At 41.4% G+C, this 17,889-nt stretch overlaps 2 protein-coding genes and 1 non-coding gene across 11 annotated transcripts in view; 2 read left to right on the top strand and 1 right to left on the bottom strand.

The window, feature by feature from the left end:
• Positions 1-1,435: 1,435 nt before the first annotated feature.
• Positions 1,436-10,766, top strand: LOC121712332 (cholesterol 24-hydroxylase-like). The gene is made up of 15 exons (XM_042096513.1): positions 1,436-1,672; positions 1,795-1,875; positions 2,633-2,714; positions 2,787-2,860; positions 5,540-5,626; positions 5,872-6,010; positions 6,317-6,430; positions 7,493-7,649; positions 7,922-7,987; positions 8,082-8,154; positions 8,251-8,335; positions 8,860-8,970; positions 9,263-9,351; positions 9,446-9,512; positions 9,847-10,766. Exons 1-15 carry the CDS (start codon positions 1,470-1,472, stop codon positions 9,991-9,993), a joined length of 1,575 nt encoding a protein of 524 aa, XP_041952447.1. The 5' UTR covers positions 1,436-1,469; the 3' UTR covers positions 9,994-10,766.
• Positions 10,767-11,523: 757 nt separating this feature from the next.
• On the bottom strand, positions 11,524-11,596 carry trnat-ugu. Its single transcript has one exon. It is a non-coding gene; the product is annotated as a tRNA-Thr (tRNA).
• A 1,116-nt stretch (positions 11,597-12,712) lies between these two features.
• ccdc85cb (coiled-coil domain containing 85C, b) overlaps positions 12,713-17,889 on the top strand; it is a 37,230-nt gene continuing 32,053 nt past the window's right edge. For 8 of the 9 annotated variants that reach the window (XM_042096514.1, XM_042096521.1, XM_042096520.1 and 5 more), the window contains exon 1: positions 12,719-14,276. In XM_042096514.1, the coding sequence (XP_041952448.1) occupies positions 13,568-14,276 (709 nt within the window). In that variant the 5' untranslated portion in view covers positions 12,719-13,567. Of the gene's footprint in view, positions 14,277-17,889 lie in introns of all 9 variants that reach the window. The other variant, XM_042096522.1, reaches the window with a different exon arrangement.

Raw genomic sequence — 17,889 nt, 5'->3', positions numbered from 1 at the left:
TACTTGCCATTGGAAATAGTTGGCAACACTGCAAGTAGTTTCATTCACACAAGTTGGTAGGCATGTGGACAACGAATGGGTTGGGTGGTCATGTGCGTCACACCCAACAGGAAGTGAGAAAATGGCACACACACCAGTTATTGCACTCACACGAACGGCCATAAACTAAGCTTTCCAACGATATGTATATCGAGGGTATTGCAAAAAGTATCGCTAAGATAACCGCATCCAAAGTTGGCATGGTTCTCCTGTCACGATACACCAGAAGAGGAGAAAATCACCTTTTTAAGTAAATTGTCACATGCGATAGTGTGAGGGCACAGCTATGATTAGCCTTACGGTAGCGTGACTTTGAAGCGGATGACTGACTATGCAGTTTCAACTGTGCAATGAGTCTTTTTCTGCCCCCTAGTTAATACCTGGGACGGTCGTAAGGTGTCACTAAAGAATATAATTAATGAGGAAGTTCTGTGTACACAGATTGTGTATAGCCTAGCCTACTTTTCCCCTTGGGGATCAATAAAGTATCTATCTATCTTATGTGCTAGCCTAGCCTACTTCAATGGAAAACTTATCCTGGTCCCTAAAATGACGCCAGGATATTTCTAAAAGTTCGTGCTTTTGACCGTTCGTGTCCTGAAAGGCAAGTCTTTCACATTTATATTCGATTACATCTGCCAAGAACGATATAGAGCTGACACACTGCGTAACGAGTAAATGAGTAGCCTAATGAGTAAATTAGCTCTACCGTATTCCCTACCGTAAAACCTTATAGCGGCGTGGACAGGGAATGACTGCTAATGTGTTGAATCTTCACCTAAATAAAGTAAGGGTTTAACAGTCAAAACGAATGTTTATCTGTGAAATTTGTTCACAATATTAAAGTGTAGACTGTATACTGTCGAATTATGCGAAAACATGAAATTCGACATTTTAACCTGTACGTTTGTTTATTGTGGATTTTCTCAAAATAGCACCGTGTGCAAAACGACTGGTTTCGCCTTGCAGGGTCACATTTGACATAGGCACCACATGTAAGGTGTTGGATTCCGAAATGTCACGGGGTTGCAGAATCGCAGGTGCTCGGGCCCGCCATCACCTCTTCCGGCTATATTAAAACTGTATTTCAATAGCAACATTAACAGTTATTCAACAAAAACACCAGTAGGCTATTTTAATTTGGTTGGTTTTCCTAAAATGCACTACAGAACTTTCTGAAACTCCTACAATGTTAGTGCATTACTGTTTTTGTTTTGCTACATCAACTAAGTCGCTTATGAAGGTTTTTGTCTGATGCATAATTCACCTTTTCCATGTTTTTCATACTCTTTCACGTGGTTGTAGCCCTACATAGACTACGTGGAATTTCATTTACAGTCTTTGTCTAAGTAGGCCTACCTTTGGTATAGATATCTATCTGTTGTTACGCAACTGACAGAATGGCTTTTAGTCTACAGTATCTGTAGGCTATGACTGGTTGGCTCACTAGAGTAGAGGCTGCACAACAAACACGTCAAGAGAAAATGACTCTTATTCTCAAACTTACCGGATGGGTTGGAAATGTGTTATTGCTACTACTTGCAGTTCTTTTTATAGCATTTGTTTGCTACTTACTTTACATAAAACATGTTCATCGAAAGTACGATCATATCCCAGGACCACCAAGAGATAAGTAAGTGACGCATTTCACATTTAGCCTACAAAGAAGTAGAGCCTAGCCTAACATTACATCTATTTACGTGGAAGACCGCAGTTCTAGGTTCTTGTGTTGATATGTTTCTGATTTCTTTACAGCTTCCTACTTGGACATTTGCCAACTATATTGGCAGAGACCAGAACCCCTGGCCGTCATATCAATCAAAGATTTTTAGAATGGTAAGCGCAAATTTAATGGTCAAACTTGCACGTTCGGCTTTTGTGTGTGTGGACGTCTTATTCTTTTTTTCTTGACGTGTTAACTGCTAAGCTACTCGCTTACAACATTTCGTCAGACTTTGGCATTGTTTTAAAGTGCAATGAGGACAGTTCTGACGCTGGTATCTATTGCCTACTGCAGGTTTACAACGTTGTAGGCTTAATGTCAAACGTTGTAAGGCCTAATGTCAAACGTTTATAGACCTATAGTTGTGCACAATTTCAACCTTTTTGCCCCCAACACCTTCCTGTGTCCAAGTGAATATACCAAGGCGACGTGATAATCTGTCTGCATGTCATCATGTGCCATGTAACCTAACTCTGATGTCCAATGCAATTAGTCAAGCTCTATAAGATCTCTTAAAAACACTAAACACACATCATTTCCATTTTTGCATTCCCTTACATCCATAGACAGTCCAATGGGCATAGTCGTTCAATGTGAACCTAATTTTATTAGGCAATGCACGCTACTTGACCAATTATTCAGGGTATTGTGACATTCTTTAAGCATTCAACCATTCTGGAATGAGTCTCATTTATTAATACTTCTGTTTATCAGAGTTTGAAAACTGAAAGGTGCCACAATTCCTTAAAATGATTGTCAAATATTCAATAATTCTAAATAGACGTGTGGGTAGTCTGATCGGAATCTGAATGGAAATGGCATCTAGCTGTCTAACCCTAATCATGTGTTCTACTTATCTTAATGTTGTAGGACTGACAAGTATGGCCCTGTTTGCAGAGTGAACAGCCTGCATAGTGTATTTTTCATTGTTTCTTGTCCTGAGGCAACCAAGGTAACAAACATTTTCTCATAGCACATGTCTCCAGAAAACAGATTTTAACTGTTAAACTTTTTATGCTCACAGGAATTCTTAATGTCACCGAAGTATCCCAAAGACCCTTTTGTGTACAAACGCCTTTTCTCCTTATTTGGTAGAAGGTAATGTATTGAAAAGTCTCATCATACTGTGCATATTCAAATACAGCCTGAAAAGCTAGTTCTTCGCCTAAGGCCTGCCCACCTCACATTAGCCAGCTTCAGACCGTCGAGTCAGGCCAGGCTGACACGGGCTAAGGTCATTTGGAGGCCACCTAGGAGGTATTCCAAGTACGTGGTTTGGTGACAAACCTTGGTAAGTGAACTCAGAGTAAGTGGTTAACCTCCTAATAGAAGAGCTGTATGGCATTCTCCTAACAAAACAATGCCATAGGGCTCTTGTTATAGGAGGTTTACCACTACTCTGAGTTAACTTACCCAGGTTTGTCACTAAACTACGTACTTGAAATACCCCCCTGGTCTACAAGCCTCATATCCCTGAGGCCATTGCGTTCAGACAGTCAGGCTATTACACCTCAACACATCCCCGCTTTTGGTCGCCAATACCGCCCATTTTTAAACAGGATAAGCACATTAGCAGAAAGTCGCCTATCCCATGCATAGTTCTCAAAAGTATTCCACACTATTGATATAGCAGTTGACATCATAAAGCACACTGGCAGGAATAATTTAGCGGGACGCTTGCCTATGTTAGTTAGCTCATAAGTTCACTTTTTACTGTGCTACATGTCAAGTCAAGTCAAGTCAAGTTTATTTATATAGCACATTTCATACACAGAGGTCATTCAATGTGCTTTACATAAACAAAACCAAACAATAATAACAAATAAAAGCATAGAAAGGCAATATAGTCAAAGAATAGTTAAAAGGTAAAGATCATAATAAAAAGAAAACATAAAACACAAGGTAAAATCATTTAAAAATAAAGATTAATTAGTAAGCAAAAACAAAGGCAAAAGTAGTAAAAAAAAGTAATAAAAGACAAAGTAGAATAATTATCAAGGCAGATTCAGAATTTGTAACTCGGCACAGTTAGCAGAAAGCATCTGAGAACAGTTTGGTCTTAAGTCTAGATTTAAAACTGGCTACAGTTGGGGCCTTTTTAATGTCATCCGAAAGTTGGTTCCACAGCTGAGCCGCATAGCAGCTAAAAGCTGCTTCACCATGTTTAGTTCTAACTGTAGGTTTTACTAGCAGGTTTTTCACCTGGGACCTGAGAGGACGAGAAGGTGTGTACTGCTGAAGCATGTCTGACAAGTATTTAGGTCCTGCTCCATTTACTGATTTATAAACAAGCAATAGTGCTTTAAAGTCAATTCTGTGACTTACTGGAAGCCAGTGCAAGGACTTAAGAATTGGAGTAATGTGATCAGTTCTTTTAGTTTTTGTTAGAGTCCTAGCTGCTGCATTTTGTATCACCTGAAGCTGTTTAATGGCGACCTCTGGACATCTTTAACACGGACGTAACCATTACCGCTATCCCTAAAAACTCCACACACAACAACGGGTTGACCCCGCCTTCACCTTGACACCTCCTCTAGCCCCTCTCTAGCACCAAGTGGCCGAACGTTTAGGTTGGGCCTGAAATCAGTAGCACCAAGACAGCCCCCAGGTGGCACCAGTTAGCACCTGCGGCTGAAGGTGTGAAAGGCTATTGGTTTAGGTGGCTGCCCAGTATGTACATATAAAAAAACAAGTGAAGGTGGCTTGGACTGGGCCGTACTTTTTTTCCAGTCAGTCAACAAATTGTTTTAGGAACATGCAAGAAGAGGGTAGCCTATAATTTAATTGGCTATTGAGTTCACATATCAACAGCCTTTTGCCAGAAAGGAGGACTGTATATTTAGCATATATGACTCATTGGGGGCCAATAGAAAGCACCAAATCCAATCATTCTTCAGTTATACGTTATGCTCCTTTGGTGTTGTCAGTGCATGACTGATCACAAAATCACACAGTTTTAAAACTTTTCATTAGAAGCGGTGGAGCATCAGAACTTTTTTGTTTGACTCCCTAAACTACATTGACAATCCTCACCCACATTCACCATAAAGACTATTCACAGCCCATTGTTTTCAGTTCACTGCTTGCTCAAATGATATGCCACCACCATCTACGATTAACCATGTTAACACATGAGATTGATTTAATTAGGGCATTATTTTAAACCTGTGGCTTGTTTGGTAGACTCTGACTCATACCGAAGGAAAAGGTTGTCATTTTTATTCAACCGTGTGACCGTGGGTAGGCCCGCGAAAGGGCAGGCAGCGATGTAATCACTCAAACTACCTACGCATTTCTCTGCTTGACAAACCAATTGAGGCTATTTTCACATGGAGAGGAATCAACTTAGCCCAGCAACATACATAGCGAGATTGAACTCCACTGATATAACTCGATTTCAAGGCCAACTGCAGCAGAGTTCATTATACTCTAACAGTGTGGTGTAAACATGGGCAATGAGTTCATGCTATTTATTTGCATTGCTCTATATATCTGCATACCTGACTGTCAGTACTCTCTTTCTGTGTCAATCTTGTTCAGTGTCATCCTCTGTTTGATGAAATGAAACAGTTAGATGTGTAGGAGACATTTCGGGCCTGTTTTCCAGAAGCCTAGTACAGACTAGAGGCTCTTTTTCAGTGGAGATCTTCAATGGAATTCTTTTTTAGTTTTGGACTATTCCTAATCCATGTCTAGGAAACCATCCTTTACAGTTATTTCAACTGCTGTGGACCCTTTAGAATGCAATGGTAAACAATCTTAACTGCTCTCTGTTAGATTCCTTGGAAATGGCCTGGTGACCGCCATGAACCATGATATGTGGTACAAGCAGCGCAGAATCATGGATCCTGCATTTAGTAGTGTGTAAGTAGTACAATGTGAATCATTCACCCACTCGTTTAAAACAAATATCTACTGCAACTTATGGTACAGCTAGTTCTGACAAATATTATGCCTATTGCTTGGGTATTGAACCCATCACGTTGATGACCATGGTGTCTAACAAGTTATTTTTCCAATCGACTGCATAGTAAGATTGCTTTATTTAGTGTAAATGATTCTGAAGGGTTTGTTGAGCACTCTAAAATCTATGATGCCATGATATTTAGATACTTACGGGGTCTGATGTCTACGTTCAACGAGAGAGCGGAGCGCCTGATGACCAAACTGGATGAGTATGCTGAGAGCCAGCAGGCTGCACACATGCACAAGCTTGTCAACTCCTTCACCCTGGATGTGATCACAAAGGTCACTTACTGCCTCTTTTAGCCCTATGTGGGAAATAAAATCTGTCCGACAGTTTGATATTTGATTAGTTAATATTTTACCTCTTGATTTAGTCCAATATCTTGATGTCAAGGAGTTTGAAATGATGGAGCACATTTACTCCAAACTAGTGTGCAGAATATCATCCAAAAATAACAGTGTTATTTACTAAATTAACAGTAAATTTACAACATCTTACTTTGCTAACCTTCTTAGGTATGTAAACTAGATCAGGGTCTTTCACAGATTTTTCAGTAACATGTCATGATTGTCATGATATCCATGAAGGTTGCTTTTGGAGTTGACTTAGACTTGCTCAACGTCATGGACTCCAAATTCCCACAAGCCATCGAGTTATGTCTTAAGGGCATGGTGTATTACATCCGAGATCCAATCTTTCAGGTAAGATATCACAGTTGCATGGGAGAAACCAAGCAAGTAATATTTCCTGGCATTGCACAGCAAATTATATAACTGTTGAAGACTTATGAAATTGCATTGTCACAAGTAAATAAGTAAAGCAAATTCTGGACTATCGTTATGGACCACCCGTACACGTGTTAGTAGGGACAGGAAGAGGCCTTGGTAAAGGGAATTACAATAATCTGTGATGTAATAAAGGTGTGAATAACTTCCAAAATACATATCTTGTTATGGCAGAAAATTAAGCAACAAGCCCTGAGAGGCTGTAGGTTACACTGATTTTAGAACAGCTAAGGGGCATTGTGAGGCACGACGCGCTAGAGGTGATATTAATTTCAACAACATAAGACATTTGTTTGTCAAGGCAAAGCTCAGAATCAAGGATAACACCCAGGTATCTTCGCATGTGGCTTGATATAAGGGCTGAGGAGACCTAAAGTGCCTGCAAGAGACATTCTGGATTTGGAGGAAACAGTGGATAGATTGGGTTTTGTCATCTTTATTACAGCATAAAAGTAACAGTAAAAGAATAAAGAAAATTAAGAAGACATCTGAACTGCACCGGCATCTCTCCTTTTCTCCAAAATATCTGTCCTGGCCTGGTTGCACCGGATTGTCGTCAAACGACAGAAGCGCGGAGAACCCTCCTTTGTCTACTCAAAGTAACAGTATTCAGTGTGGATCACTGTCTAGACCAGGGTTATTATAGTTAATGAAAACTAAGTATATAAGTATATATACTCTTTTGATCCCGTGAGGGAAATTTGGTCTCTACATTTATCCCAATCCGTGAATTAGTGAAACACACTCAGCACACAGTGTACACACAGGGAGGTGAAGCACACACTAATCCCGGTGCAGTGAGCTGTCTGCAACAACAGCGGCGCTCAGGGAGCAGTGAGGGGTTAGATGCCTTGCTCAAGGGCACTTCAGCCGTGCCTACTGGTCGGGGTTCGAACCGGCAACCCTCCGGTTAGAAGTCTGAAGCACTAACCAGTAGGCCACGGCTGCCCCTAAAACTTCTTTCAAATCTTCTTTCAGTATTGGTACAAGAACAGGCAGGTGGTGCGGGAGATCAGGGAAGCTGCACAGCTTCTCCGTGATACAGGAGCTGCCTGGATAAACGAGAGAAGAAGGGCTATACAGGCTGGAGACGATGTGCCTATGGACATTCTAACACAGATTCTCAAATCCGCAGGTAATTACAATTTGTGTACGTGTCAGTATTAATATACTTTGTGTACATATCAGTATTAATATACTTTGTGTACATGTCAGTATTAATATACTTTGTTTACATATCAGTATTAATATACTTTGTGTACATATCAGTGTTTATATACTGAGTATGCTGCAACTTCAACTGGCCCAGCACATTCGTATTAGTGTGTGAGAATTTAAAAAGATAAAAAGTTGTTTTTAAGGGCTGGCTATGTAACAATCTATCTTAACTTTGTTTTATCTTCACAGAGGAAAACAAAGATGATGATGATGAAGAAATCATGCTCGACAACTTTGTCACATTTTTCATAGCAGGTGACTATCGTGTTACATTGAAAATAAATTTAATTGAGCAATATAATCACCCATGTTTCTATGCATCAGTCAGCTGATTATTGTGTATATTAAGGCCAAGAAACAACGGCTAATCAGCTGTCATTTGCCATCATGGAACTTGGAAGACATCCTGAGATACTACAGAGGTATGAAGGCGTTATAAGTAAGCTCATACATAATACAAAGGTAACTAATGGTTTTAAAAGTGTTAAAGACACTAATAAATGTGCTCCCCATCTCAGGCTGAAGGAGGAAGTGGATGAAGTCCTTGGGATGAAACAGGAAATCAGCTATGAGGACCTAGGAAATCTCACCTATTTAACCCAGGTCATTTACACTATACCTGTTGGGATGACATAATACATTATATATTAGTTGGGATGACAGTATACAGATTCCAAGAAACATTTGTCAATTAAGAATTAAATAGGTCTATCTAACATGACCACTAATGTGTAATTGCACAAAATAATATAAAATCATGATTTGTTGCAAAATATTAATATTATTTTAAAAGAGTATTCTGTTAATTCTATTTAGTGTGTTAATTTTATTGCTATTTCTTACATTTAAGTAATTTGCCTTCACTATAAACTGTTCATTTTAATGCTTAATATAATGTTTATTGATATCATTGTATTACACTTTGGACGGAAGTGTATGTTAGAACCAGAAACATAAACATAATTATCATAGATTATTATTCATAGATTATTATTTGAGTCTGGATTATCATGCACTTGGACCTTGTTGGCTAGCTGCTAAATTCTCAACTCTTTTGTCTAATCACACTGTTTTAATTCATTCTGTATCTTCATAAGTTCTGAAGATATGTCTGTAAATGTCCATAGGTGCTGAAAGAGACTCTGAGGTTATACCCAACTGCTCCTGGCACCTCTCGCTGGCTGGTAGAGGACACGGTCATTAATGGCATTAAGGTCCCAGCAGGATGTAGTGTTATAGTGAGTGTCAAGTTCTTATTGCCATCTTGAAACATACTTTGGCATGGATTCAGTTTCAGTCTTAGACTGAGAGACCATTGAAAGTTTCATTGAAAGTCACAAATTAGAAATTCATTGAATGCCTCGATGGAAACCTCTTTGAAAATTCTCACAAAGGTTTTATTGAAAGTCTTAAATGGAAGTCTCAGTGAAAGTCAGAGTTGATAGTCCAATTACACCATCCTGAATGATTTTATATGACAGACTTGTTTTGTAACGGATGTTTTGTAACATTTTCAACTTGTTTTTGTAGTTAAGTTCGTATGTGAGTTCAAGGTTGGACAAATTCTTCAAAGATCCAGAGAGATTCGATCCAGAGAGATTTAACTTGAATGCTCCCAAGTAAGAACTCGGTGTAGTTTATAATTGAATACACAATAAACTTTGAAGCAAACTTTAGAAACTAAACAAATTATTTTGTACTTTATTCTCCAAGGCCTTATTTTTGCTACTATCCCTTTGCTTTGGGTCCACGGTCCTGCCTCGGGCAAAATTTTTCCCAGGTGAAACACACGCACACACACACACACACACACACACACACACACACACACTTCAAAGTCACGTTACATAATAAATATCAACAGTCAATCAGTGTAGACAGTTGTATGCAAGTGTATACTTATACTGTCTACAATGCACTATATATCCTGTCCTGTCTGTGCACCACCTGTCTATACTTTGTATATCACATCGCACTTTTCTGATTTTTTGCACTTCTGGTTAGACACAAACTGCATGTTGTTGTCTTTGTACTTGTACTCTGCACAATGACAATAAAGGTACCGGTGGTAACCTAATATAATCTAATCTAATAAATTCCATGTTTGTGTACAGATGGAGGCAAAGGTCGCATTGGCTAAACTGCTGCAGAGATTCGACTTCAGCCTGGTGCCCGGGCAGTCTTTTGCCATCCTGGACACTGGGACACTGCGCCCGGAGGGCGGGGTGATGTGCACCATCAAACACTGCGGCAGTGCATGACCCTCCAAGCCTGGACAAACACTGCGGCAGTGCATGACCCTCCAAGCCTGGACAAACACTGCGGCAGTGCATGACCCTCCAAGCCTGGACAAACACTGTCTTGACAGACTGGCAGGCTGTTGTGGAATTATTATATATATAGATAGATAGATAAATATGCACCATCAAACACTGCGGCAGTGCATGACCCTCCAAGCATGGACAAACACTGCAGCAGTGCATGACCCTCCAAGCCTGGACAAACACTGTCTTGACAGACTGGCAGGCTGTTGTGGAATTATTATATATATATATATAGATAGATAGATAGATACTTTATTAATCCCCAAGGGGAAATTCAAGATAAATATAATTTTATATGTATTCAAGATATATATATAATTTTTAATAGATTGACACATACAATGATGTATTTAATTATGTAATTATGTAAGAAATGTAATATACAATGTCAAATAAATGTAATTAAAGATGGCTATGTCACAAACTCCTCCATATGTGATACACTAACACTTCTGAATAGAACTCTTATTAATCAACCATCTTTCTATGTATTTTTATGTGGGTGGTACTTTTATCTAGTTTAGAGATTTTTTTTAATGGCATTTGATCATTGAGAGTTGATTTGATTAATGATCATTGAGTTACCAGCCAAGTCTTCATGTTTTCATTTCCTGCATTGGGCACTTAGTTCTTGAATGTTTTATGCCTGAATTAATGTATGAGACTGAACAATTTAATTGAATTACCCAATTAAACTTAAAAGTGCACTATGCAAGATTTTCACCTTTATGAAGCCAATTTGATGGTTGACAAACGTGTAATAGGCGAATCTTTCACCTAGCATAGCTATACAGCATAGAGGTAGCGAGTCGCTACCAAGAAAACCAGGAATGCAACTTCAAGAATGCAAATCTCGTGAGAATCTTCAAACATTACCTTGTCAGTAGATAGCTCTTTGGAGATCTGCTCTGTTGATAATCCTTCACTTCCACAGCAAAAGCATTTTCATTGTGTACAGGGGGGATAAGTCACAAGAAGTTTGCTTTTTACAACAGCAGAGTAAAATATAAATATATACAGACTCTAGAGGGAGCTCTACAGTCGCCAAAAATACCTAAACCTGCATAGTTTACCTTTAATAATATGTCTACAGTATGTCTAGATTTATTTGTAATAAAATATATTTACAAAAAACATTTAAGATTGATTTTCTTGTTTTCGTATAGCTGTATTCTTAACTGTCTTCCTATTACAGCTGTGTTTGTCTTTGGATATATAATAGACAATGTCAAATCCACAAGTGAATGGGCCTAACACTGAAACTTCACCAGTGTCATTATGTGTCAAATCAGATAAGACGAGCAACAGCGATTCATATCCTCCCTGCTCCTCGCCCTGATGTCAGCTTGCCTATGGGTTACCAGCTAGCCACTATCTGAAATCAGTCTGTCGCTGCTGCACATTCACTGTGCAGTCATACCATTGTAAGTTTATAGTTCAATTTTCACTGGTGAAAAAGCTGTAAACAGGCCCCAGCGAGGATCGAACTCGCGACCCCTGGTTTACAAGACCAGTGCTCTAACCACTGAGCTATGGAGCCAGTCAGTCCGCCCTGGTGGTATGTTTTGGAATTAAAACTGTAACTAATAATGGTAATTTATGACATACTTACGAGTCTTGGTTTCATTTTCAAGTGTGTATAAATTACTATTAGTAAAATGCAATGATAAATCGGGATATTTAAATTTCTGATCGAGATTGTGAAAATCCGTAGCCTAATGTAAAAGAACTGTCAGCTGTTTCCGAAGACCGATTCAACAACAATGTAAATCTCACCAATGCCCACTAGATGGGGGTGTTCTCAAGGGGTTTGTAATTTCATCAACACCTCGAAATAGGCCTACAGCAAAAAAACAAAAACAAATTGAGAGTTTGTTGATATCTTAATACCTAAGGATAAATTCATGCAGAGATCACTGAATTTAGCTTTTAACTAGCAAAATGTTGTATGATATATATTTAGAATATTCTTAACTGACGAGTCGTGGTGGACATAGTTAAGCCCATCATTATGTATGCCAAATGTGGGCTTGACCAAGAAAAAAACAGAAATACATTTTCTTTTTTTATTATTTATATCTTGAATTGTCTTTTGTCTCAAGCATATGCCAATTTGGCATGGCTAATAATAATATTGGCTGAACTGTACCATATTGTAGACTTTTACACATGGAACAGTCATTAATTGCATTATCGTTATGTCTTGATGAAATGTTCCAGTTAGGATTTCATAGTTTTAATGTTTTTTTCTTCTAGTTACCAGGCTAGTTTGTAGGCCTACATGGAAACAAATTTCAGTTCAGTGAATGTATACTGTTAATGTTCCCTCAGTTGGGGAAGTTCTACTTCTTAAGCCAGCCGTCCACATAGTTTTCATGGAACACCATGCCTATATCTCCAAATTCTAAGATCACTCTCTCAGAAGAGGAAGGAAAGGATTCAGTTGTCAGTGCATACTACCTAATCCACATATAGGCTATATCCCAGTAAAGATTAAACATGGTTATATACTGTTCTATAAAGATAACTGTTAAGACATAACCTACCTGTTGGAACACATTATTATATTCATTACATCTGCACTAATTGGTTAGAGAGCAGGTGTACTTTTCAGTCAATTTTTGCCTACTGGCCCTTTAAGAAGGCAGCGCCAAGCGAAGGATAGGCTTGACCATACTTTTCATCTGAGTACCTGCTCAGACTCTTTGCCTTCGTCTTGATTGGCCGTCTTGGCCAAAATCCTCTTGAATGATTTCAAACCAATCCTTTGGAAGCGGGGGAGGACTGCGCTAATTCCTAACCGGGAAAGGATTCAATCCCCCTACGTTTACCCCTCACGGAGGAGAAGCCTGAAGGCTGCTTGAGCGTGTATGGTCTTCGGAGCGTTCCTTTCTTGCCTGGAATGAACATGGAATTTTCAAAAGTGCAATCACATTGCGCCTTCGTGATTTAACGTTTACAGTGGGATACTCCAACGTGGATTTTACAAAAAAATATTTGCTGATTTCATGTCTGGTAAGCCTAGATATTTTAGAGCTACTGGCGTCCTAGAATTATCTGCACATGCTACAGAGAATATCTCCACCACACAGTGACATTTGCTAACGTTGACGTTAGGGCTCTTACAATGATGGAGCCAACGTTATGACTCGAAAACCTCATTTTTACGTTAAGATATCGAGCGTTTTAACTATTGTTTTATGATATAATCATAAAATATCGCAATATAGTCCAACAAACTGTAGAGTGTTTTAAATTAGTTAACCCAAGCAACATTCGACACGACTGGCTGGACGTGGGTGGGAGGGAACGGTTGATACGGGTGAAAGTCGTCAATCAAGATCATAGATTCCGTGGAGTTGTTGTAACTTGGTTAGTGTGATCTGATGATTTTGAGTGAAACTGTGCAACAGATTAGCATGTATTTGCATTCCGTTACAATGACTCAGTTGAGGCTCGGATAACTGTTCTAACGCGGACCGTGGAAATAAATATTAGCCTACCCGAGGATATGGCGAAAAATTGCACTGACGGACTAAGGGATGACCTTAGTAAGGTTTCAGACGATGAACTATTAAGATGCAGCAAGGAGGATCTGGTCAAAAGACTGAGAAAGGTGGACAGCGAGAAAATGAACTTAATGATAGAACACGGCAACATGATGAAAGATGTCAATCGTCGGCTGCAGGTGCATTTGCACGAGATTCGAAATCTGAAAGAGATCAACCAGAAACTTCAGGATGACAACCACGAGCTCCGGGAGCTCTGCTGTTTCTTGGACGATGACAGGCAGAAGGGCAAGAAACTGTCACGGGAGTGGCAGCGCTTTGGCAGGTACACGGCGAGCGCCATGTGGAAAGAGGTGGGCCTGTACCAGCAAAAGCTCAAGGAGCTCGAGGTCAGCCAAGAGAGCATGGTGCGTGAGAATTCGGACTTGAAAGAAATCATCCTCATGCTGGACGAGGAGAGGAATGGAGCGGGGTCACGAAGCTCCATCGACAGCCAGTCGAGCTTGACCAACCTGAATGGGGGGACGAACAACGTTCGAGACGTGGGAGACGGGAGCAGCACCTCCAGCACGGGAAGTGCGGGCAGTCCGGACCACCACCACAATCACGCACACAAAACTGGGGAGACCAAAGTGGGGACGACCATAAGGAGGTCTATGGATGACCTCTCGGCTCCACATCACCACAGAAGTATTCCGAATGGTCTCAATGGTAAGTAACACACCAAATCACTCTCATTGCCTTCTCCTCAAACTTGTTAGCATCTTGAGGTCACTGATGCCAAAAAATGTTACTCACGTTAACAAGTGGTATTATCTGGCCTACCTCCTTGAAACGCCCCCTCACCGAAACCTACATTTTAGCTGGTTCCTAGGCCAGTTTTGCCCTTCCCATAAAGTTAGTCTCTTTTTGCATTTGGTTTACATCCATGCAATTCCTTCAGGTCAGAGTCTTTGTCAGCGTTCTAACCTCATTTCTGAATGTATAATTTATCGGTTGTGGCATTAGAAATGTGATGGTGTAAAAATGCCCACCAAGATTTTCTCCATTTTCATCATGCGTGCACCATGCAGAGATAAAAGCAGAATGTGAGCAAACGGGTTCAATCGACCCGGCCTCCTGCTGTTCTAAGAACACTAGTTCAGTAGTGCTGTCTTGCAGACAAATGTAGTGCACTTTACTCTAACTATAAACCCAGTAGGCTATTGTTCTCCTAATTTGGTTGTTAATATTGGCTGTTTCAATTGTCTATGAGGTGTCCCATGAGACAGCTTGTGTTTAAATTCAATTAGTTACAATTCAGCTGTTTTGTTATTAGGATTACAGATTACACCAAACGTGCATACATTTCAGTGACACATAAAACCTATACAGGCCGACGCATGGATTTAGGTCACTTAGTATCATGCAACATTAAAGAGGGGCTTATCTTAATTGTATTTGGAGGGGATTGTCCAAATTGTTTTTTTTTTTTTGTTGCGCTGATGCTCATTGCAGTGCACCCTCTATCCATGTAGTGGTTTAGATGGTGATGGCCTGTTTGAGGACCACAGTATGGTCCGTCTGGGCAGAGAGTTTGCTAAAACTTTGTAATGAAATGGAGGGATGCTAAGCTTAGGTTCTCTCTGGACTGCAATCACACTGCTGTCCATCCACGATGGATAAAAAAGAAATCTCTTTTTCTCGTGCAGCCTGCTCCCAAAAATCCCCCTTTTTTCCGGGAATGTGGCATGTACATCCGAGAGGAGATAAGTGAAGGCAACCCTGGTATGATTGTGTGTGTGTGTGTGTGTGTGTGGGTGGACTATGGAGGCAGCCCTTTATCTCACATCTGTCATTAGCTGAGAATCAAGAATTCCAAGAAACCCTTTCCCACCCTGTCCTTTTCCACCTCAGACAGATCTTATTATGTCATAGCTCCACCAGCAGCTAAAAACTTCTGTGCCTGTGGCAGCAGCACACTCACCCCCCCCCCCCTCCCCGCCTCTTAGGAGGGGATTGTGGGTCACCCAGGCCCATCCTCGGCCATCTTAGAGCCGCTTTGATTCCTTTTGTTTTTTCCCTCTCGGTCTGGACTCGCATGTCTCTTCAGAAGCCCTACACACTGGCCTGGAAACCCACTTTCCACGATGGGTGGGAGACCAGCCCCCAGCTAGACCAATCAATGAGAGAGAGAGAGAGAGAGAGAGAGAGAGAGAGAGAGACTAATGGATAAGCCCAAGAGGGATACGATAGGTGTGTGTGTGTGTGGCCAGGGTCTGATGTGTGGTCTGTGTGGAGTCGGTTAACATTTTTACGGTCAGCGCGTGCAGATGTTGTGGGGGCAGCTGGGTCGGGCAGCTGGGTCGGGCAGCGGACAACCAGTCTCCCCTCAGCAGATACATGGGAAAAGCAACACTGCGGCGCTAAGTGCGTAGAGGCAGCCTGACACCAGTTTGGTGAATCGATGCTGTGTTGGATGGAAGACTCACAAGCTGTTGGTGTGTGGTTTAGAGAGAGAGAGAGAGAGATAAAGTAGTATGGTGTGGTGGGAAGCGAGGAAAAATAACTTGCAGACGCTCATCAGGTCCTCTGGACCCCATAGCTAGAGTATGCAAGTCAGCTAAAATACACAGCTGTTCTCCTAGTATCCAGATGGTGTGCTTGTAATTACCACAAAGAGAGCATATTCCATCACTGGTTTAGCATCGCAGATATGTAAAAATAATATGAATATCTGATATGCATTTATTAATAATGTATTATATTATTTCTGATATTGCAGGGTCTTATCGGTGTTGCTGATATGACAACTTTAATCAACTGTCTCATTGCTTAAATTAAAAAAAGGCCCTAAATGGACTCTTGGCAGCCAACCTCTGAAATGTCTAGCTTATGTTTTCTTCCTTTGCTGTCTGTATTTTTTGACTGACCGCTCATAAATGTTTCCTGGGCAACGGAGCATATAAATTAAGCTCATGTAAGTCCACTGAAAATCCTGTCCGTCACTGTGAAAACTGCAGTCATATATTCCAGAGGCGCATCAGCCAAGTTGGGTTTTAATGTTTTGACCAGGCTGCATAATAACACGCACAGCATGTGTGCACTTGGGCCAGGGCTGATAATCATGCATGGGTTCAGACACACAGACAGTGGAGTGCCCCTCCACCCTCATCTTACCCCCTTACATCACCCACCAACTGCCCCCCCCTTCAAGACATAAAAACACACACACACACACGTACAAACACACTCACACGCACCCCACTCCTTGCATAACCCCATTGTAAAAGTTCCCAGCAATAAAGGGAGGTGAATCAGGGACCCAAACAAAAGAGCTGAAAGGGGGTCTGTTGGCTGGGGTTGAGTTTCCCGGCCATTGGGGGTGGAGTGGGATGGAGGGTAACTGGGGTGGAGGAGGGTGGGGGTGCAGGGGGACTGGGGTGCAGCGTTAGGGGTGGGGGTTTTGCTTGCTGGAGCCCAGATGCGGCCTGCTGGTGGGGTAATTGGATTTCTTTGAGCAGGGATGTGGGAGTCCGGTGCAGAGTCATCACTGAGGGATAATACTGGGTGAGTGGACTGGGGAAGGCTGACCGGCTTCTTCTGTCATGAGAAGAGTCCAGCAATGGTGAGGAGAGGGGGGAGTTGCAGGAGATTCCTGCCTGGGGGGCAGGTGGGGGGGGGGGTGCGGGTGCTCGTGTTGGTTTTATTCCAGAGGATCTGCTCTCAGCGCCTGTATTCACTTACGGTTTGTTCGGGAGTCCGATTTCATGGCAGCGTCTTGCTTTAATGTAACACAGTCCCGGCCGCTCGCTCCCAACCCTGCAGAGAATCACTTCAACCGAATGTGAGGCCTGCAGTTTTGAACTGCACATGTGTGGACCGCATACCAGAGACAAAGGGAGTGTCTTTTTTTCCTCCTTTCCTTTGACCAGACATAGTGCTTTTGAACCTAACCCGCTCCCCAAATTAAACAAACTCCCTGACCTTATGTAGGACCCCCCCCTTCATCTCTCACTCATTTACATGCTGATCATGGCCATGATGAATGAACGAGACCATCTCCTTCCCCTTTTTTTGCCTGGAATATTGATTACATTATCCTTTCATCCCAGTTCACAGGCACAGGCCTATGCCTTCCCCAAAGTAAACATTTGCCTTTTAGCGCGGGGGCCCTATCTGTTCCTGCTGTCGCCGTGCTCAGAATGGGTCATTATGCTTAAGCTGGCCACAGATATGCTAATTGGAGGTGGTGCTGCTCTCTTGGCAGCTGGGTGACCCTGGGGGGGTTAATCCTACTCGCAGGGGTGAGAGACGGACTGACCTCTGTGACGGACGGTGTTTT

The sequence above is a fragment of the Alosa sapidissima genome, chromosome 6 (assembly GCF_018492685.1).
Source record: "Alosa sapidissima isolate fAloSap1 chromosome 6, fAloSap1.pri, whole genome shotgun sequence".
NCBI classification, from domain to species: domain Eukaryota; kingdom Metazoa; phylum Chordata; class Actinopteri; order Clupeiformes; family Clupeidae; genus Alosa; species Alosa sapidissima.
Note: the sequence above shows the minus strand (reverse complement) of the source record. Positions and strands in the feature narration are given on the sequence as shown.

What these genes read in the sequence shown, in the direction of transcription:
- LOC121712332 (XM_042096513.1), top strand. Translation starts at nt 1,470, where the DNA reads ATGACTGGTTGGCTCACTAGAGTAGAGGCTGCACAACAAACACGTCAA. An exon ending in CTTGTCCTGAGGCAACCAAG is followed by an intron (nt 2,715 to 2,786) that starts GTAACAAACATT and finishes TTATGCTCACAG; the next exon opens with GAATTCTTAATGTCACCGAA. An exon ending in CATCCTGAGATACTACAGAG is followed by an intron (nt 8,155 to 8,250) that starts GTATGAAGGCGT and finishes TCCCCATCTCAG; the next exon opens with GCTGAAGGAGGAAGTGGATG.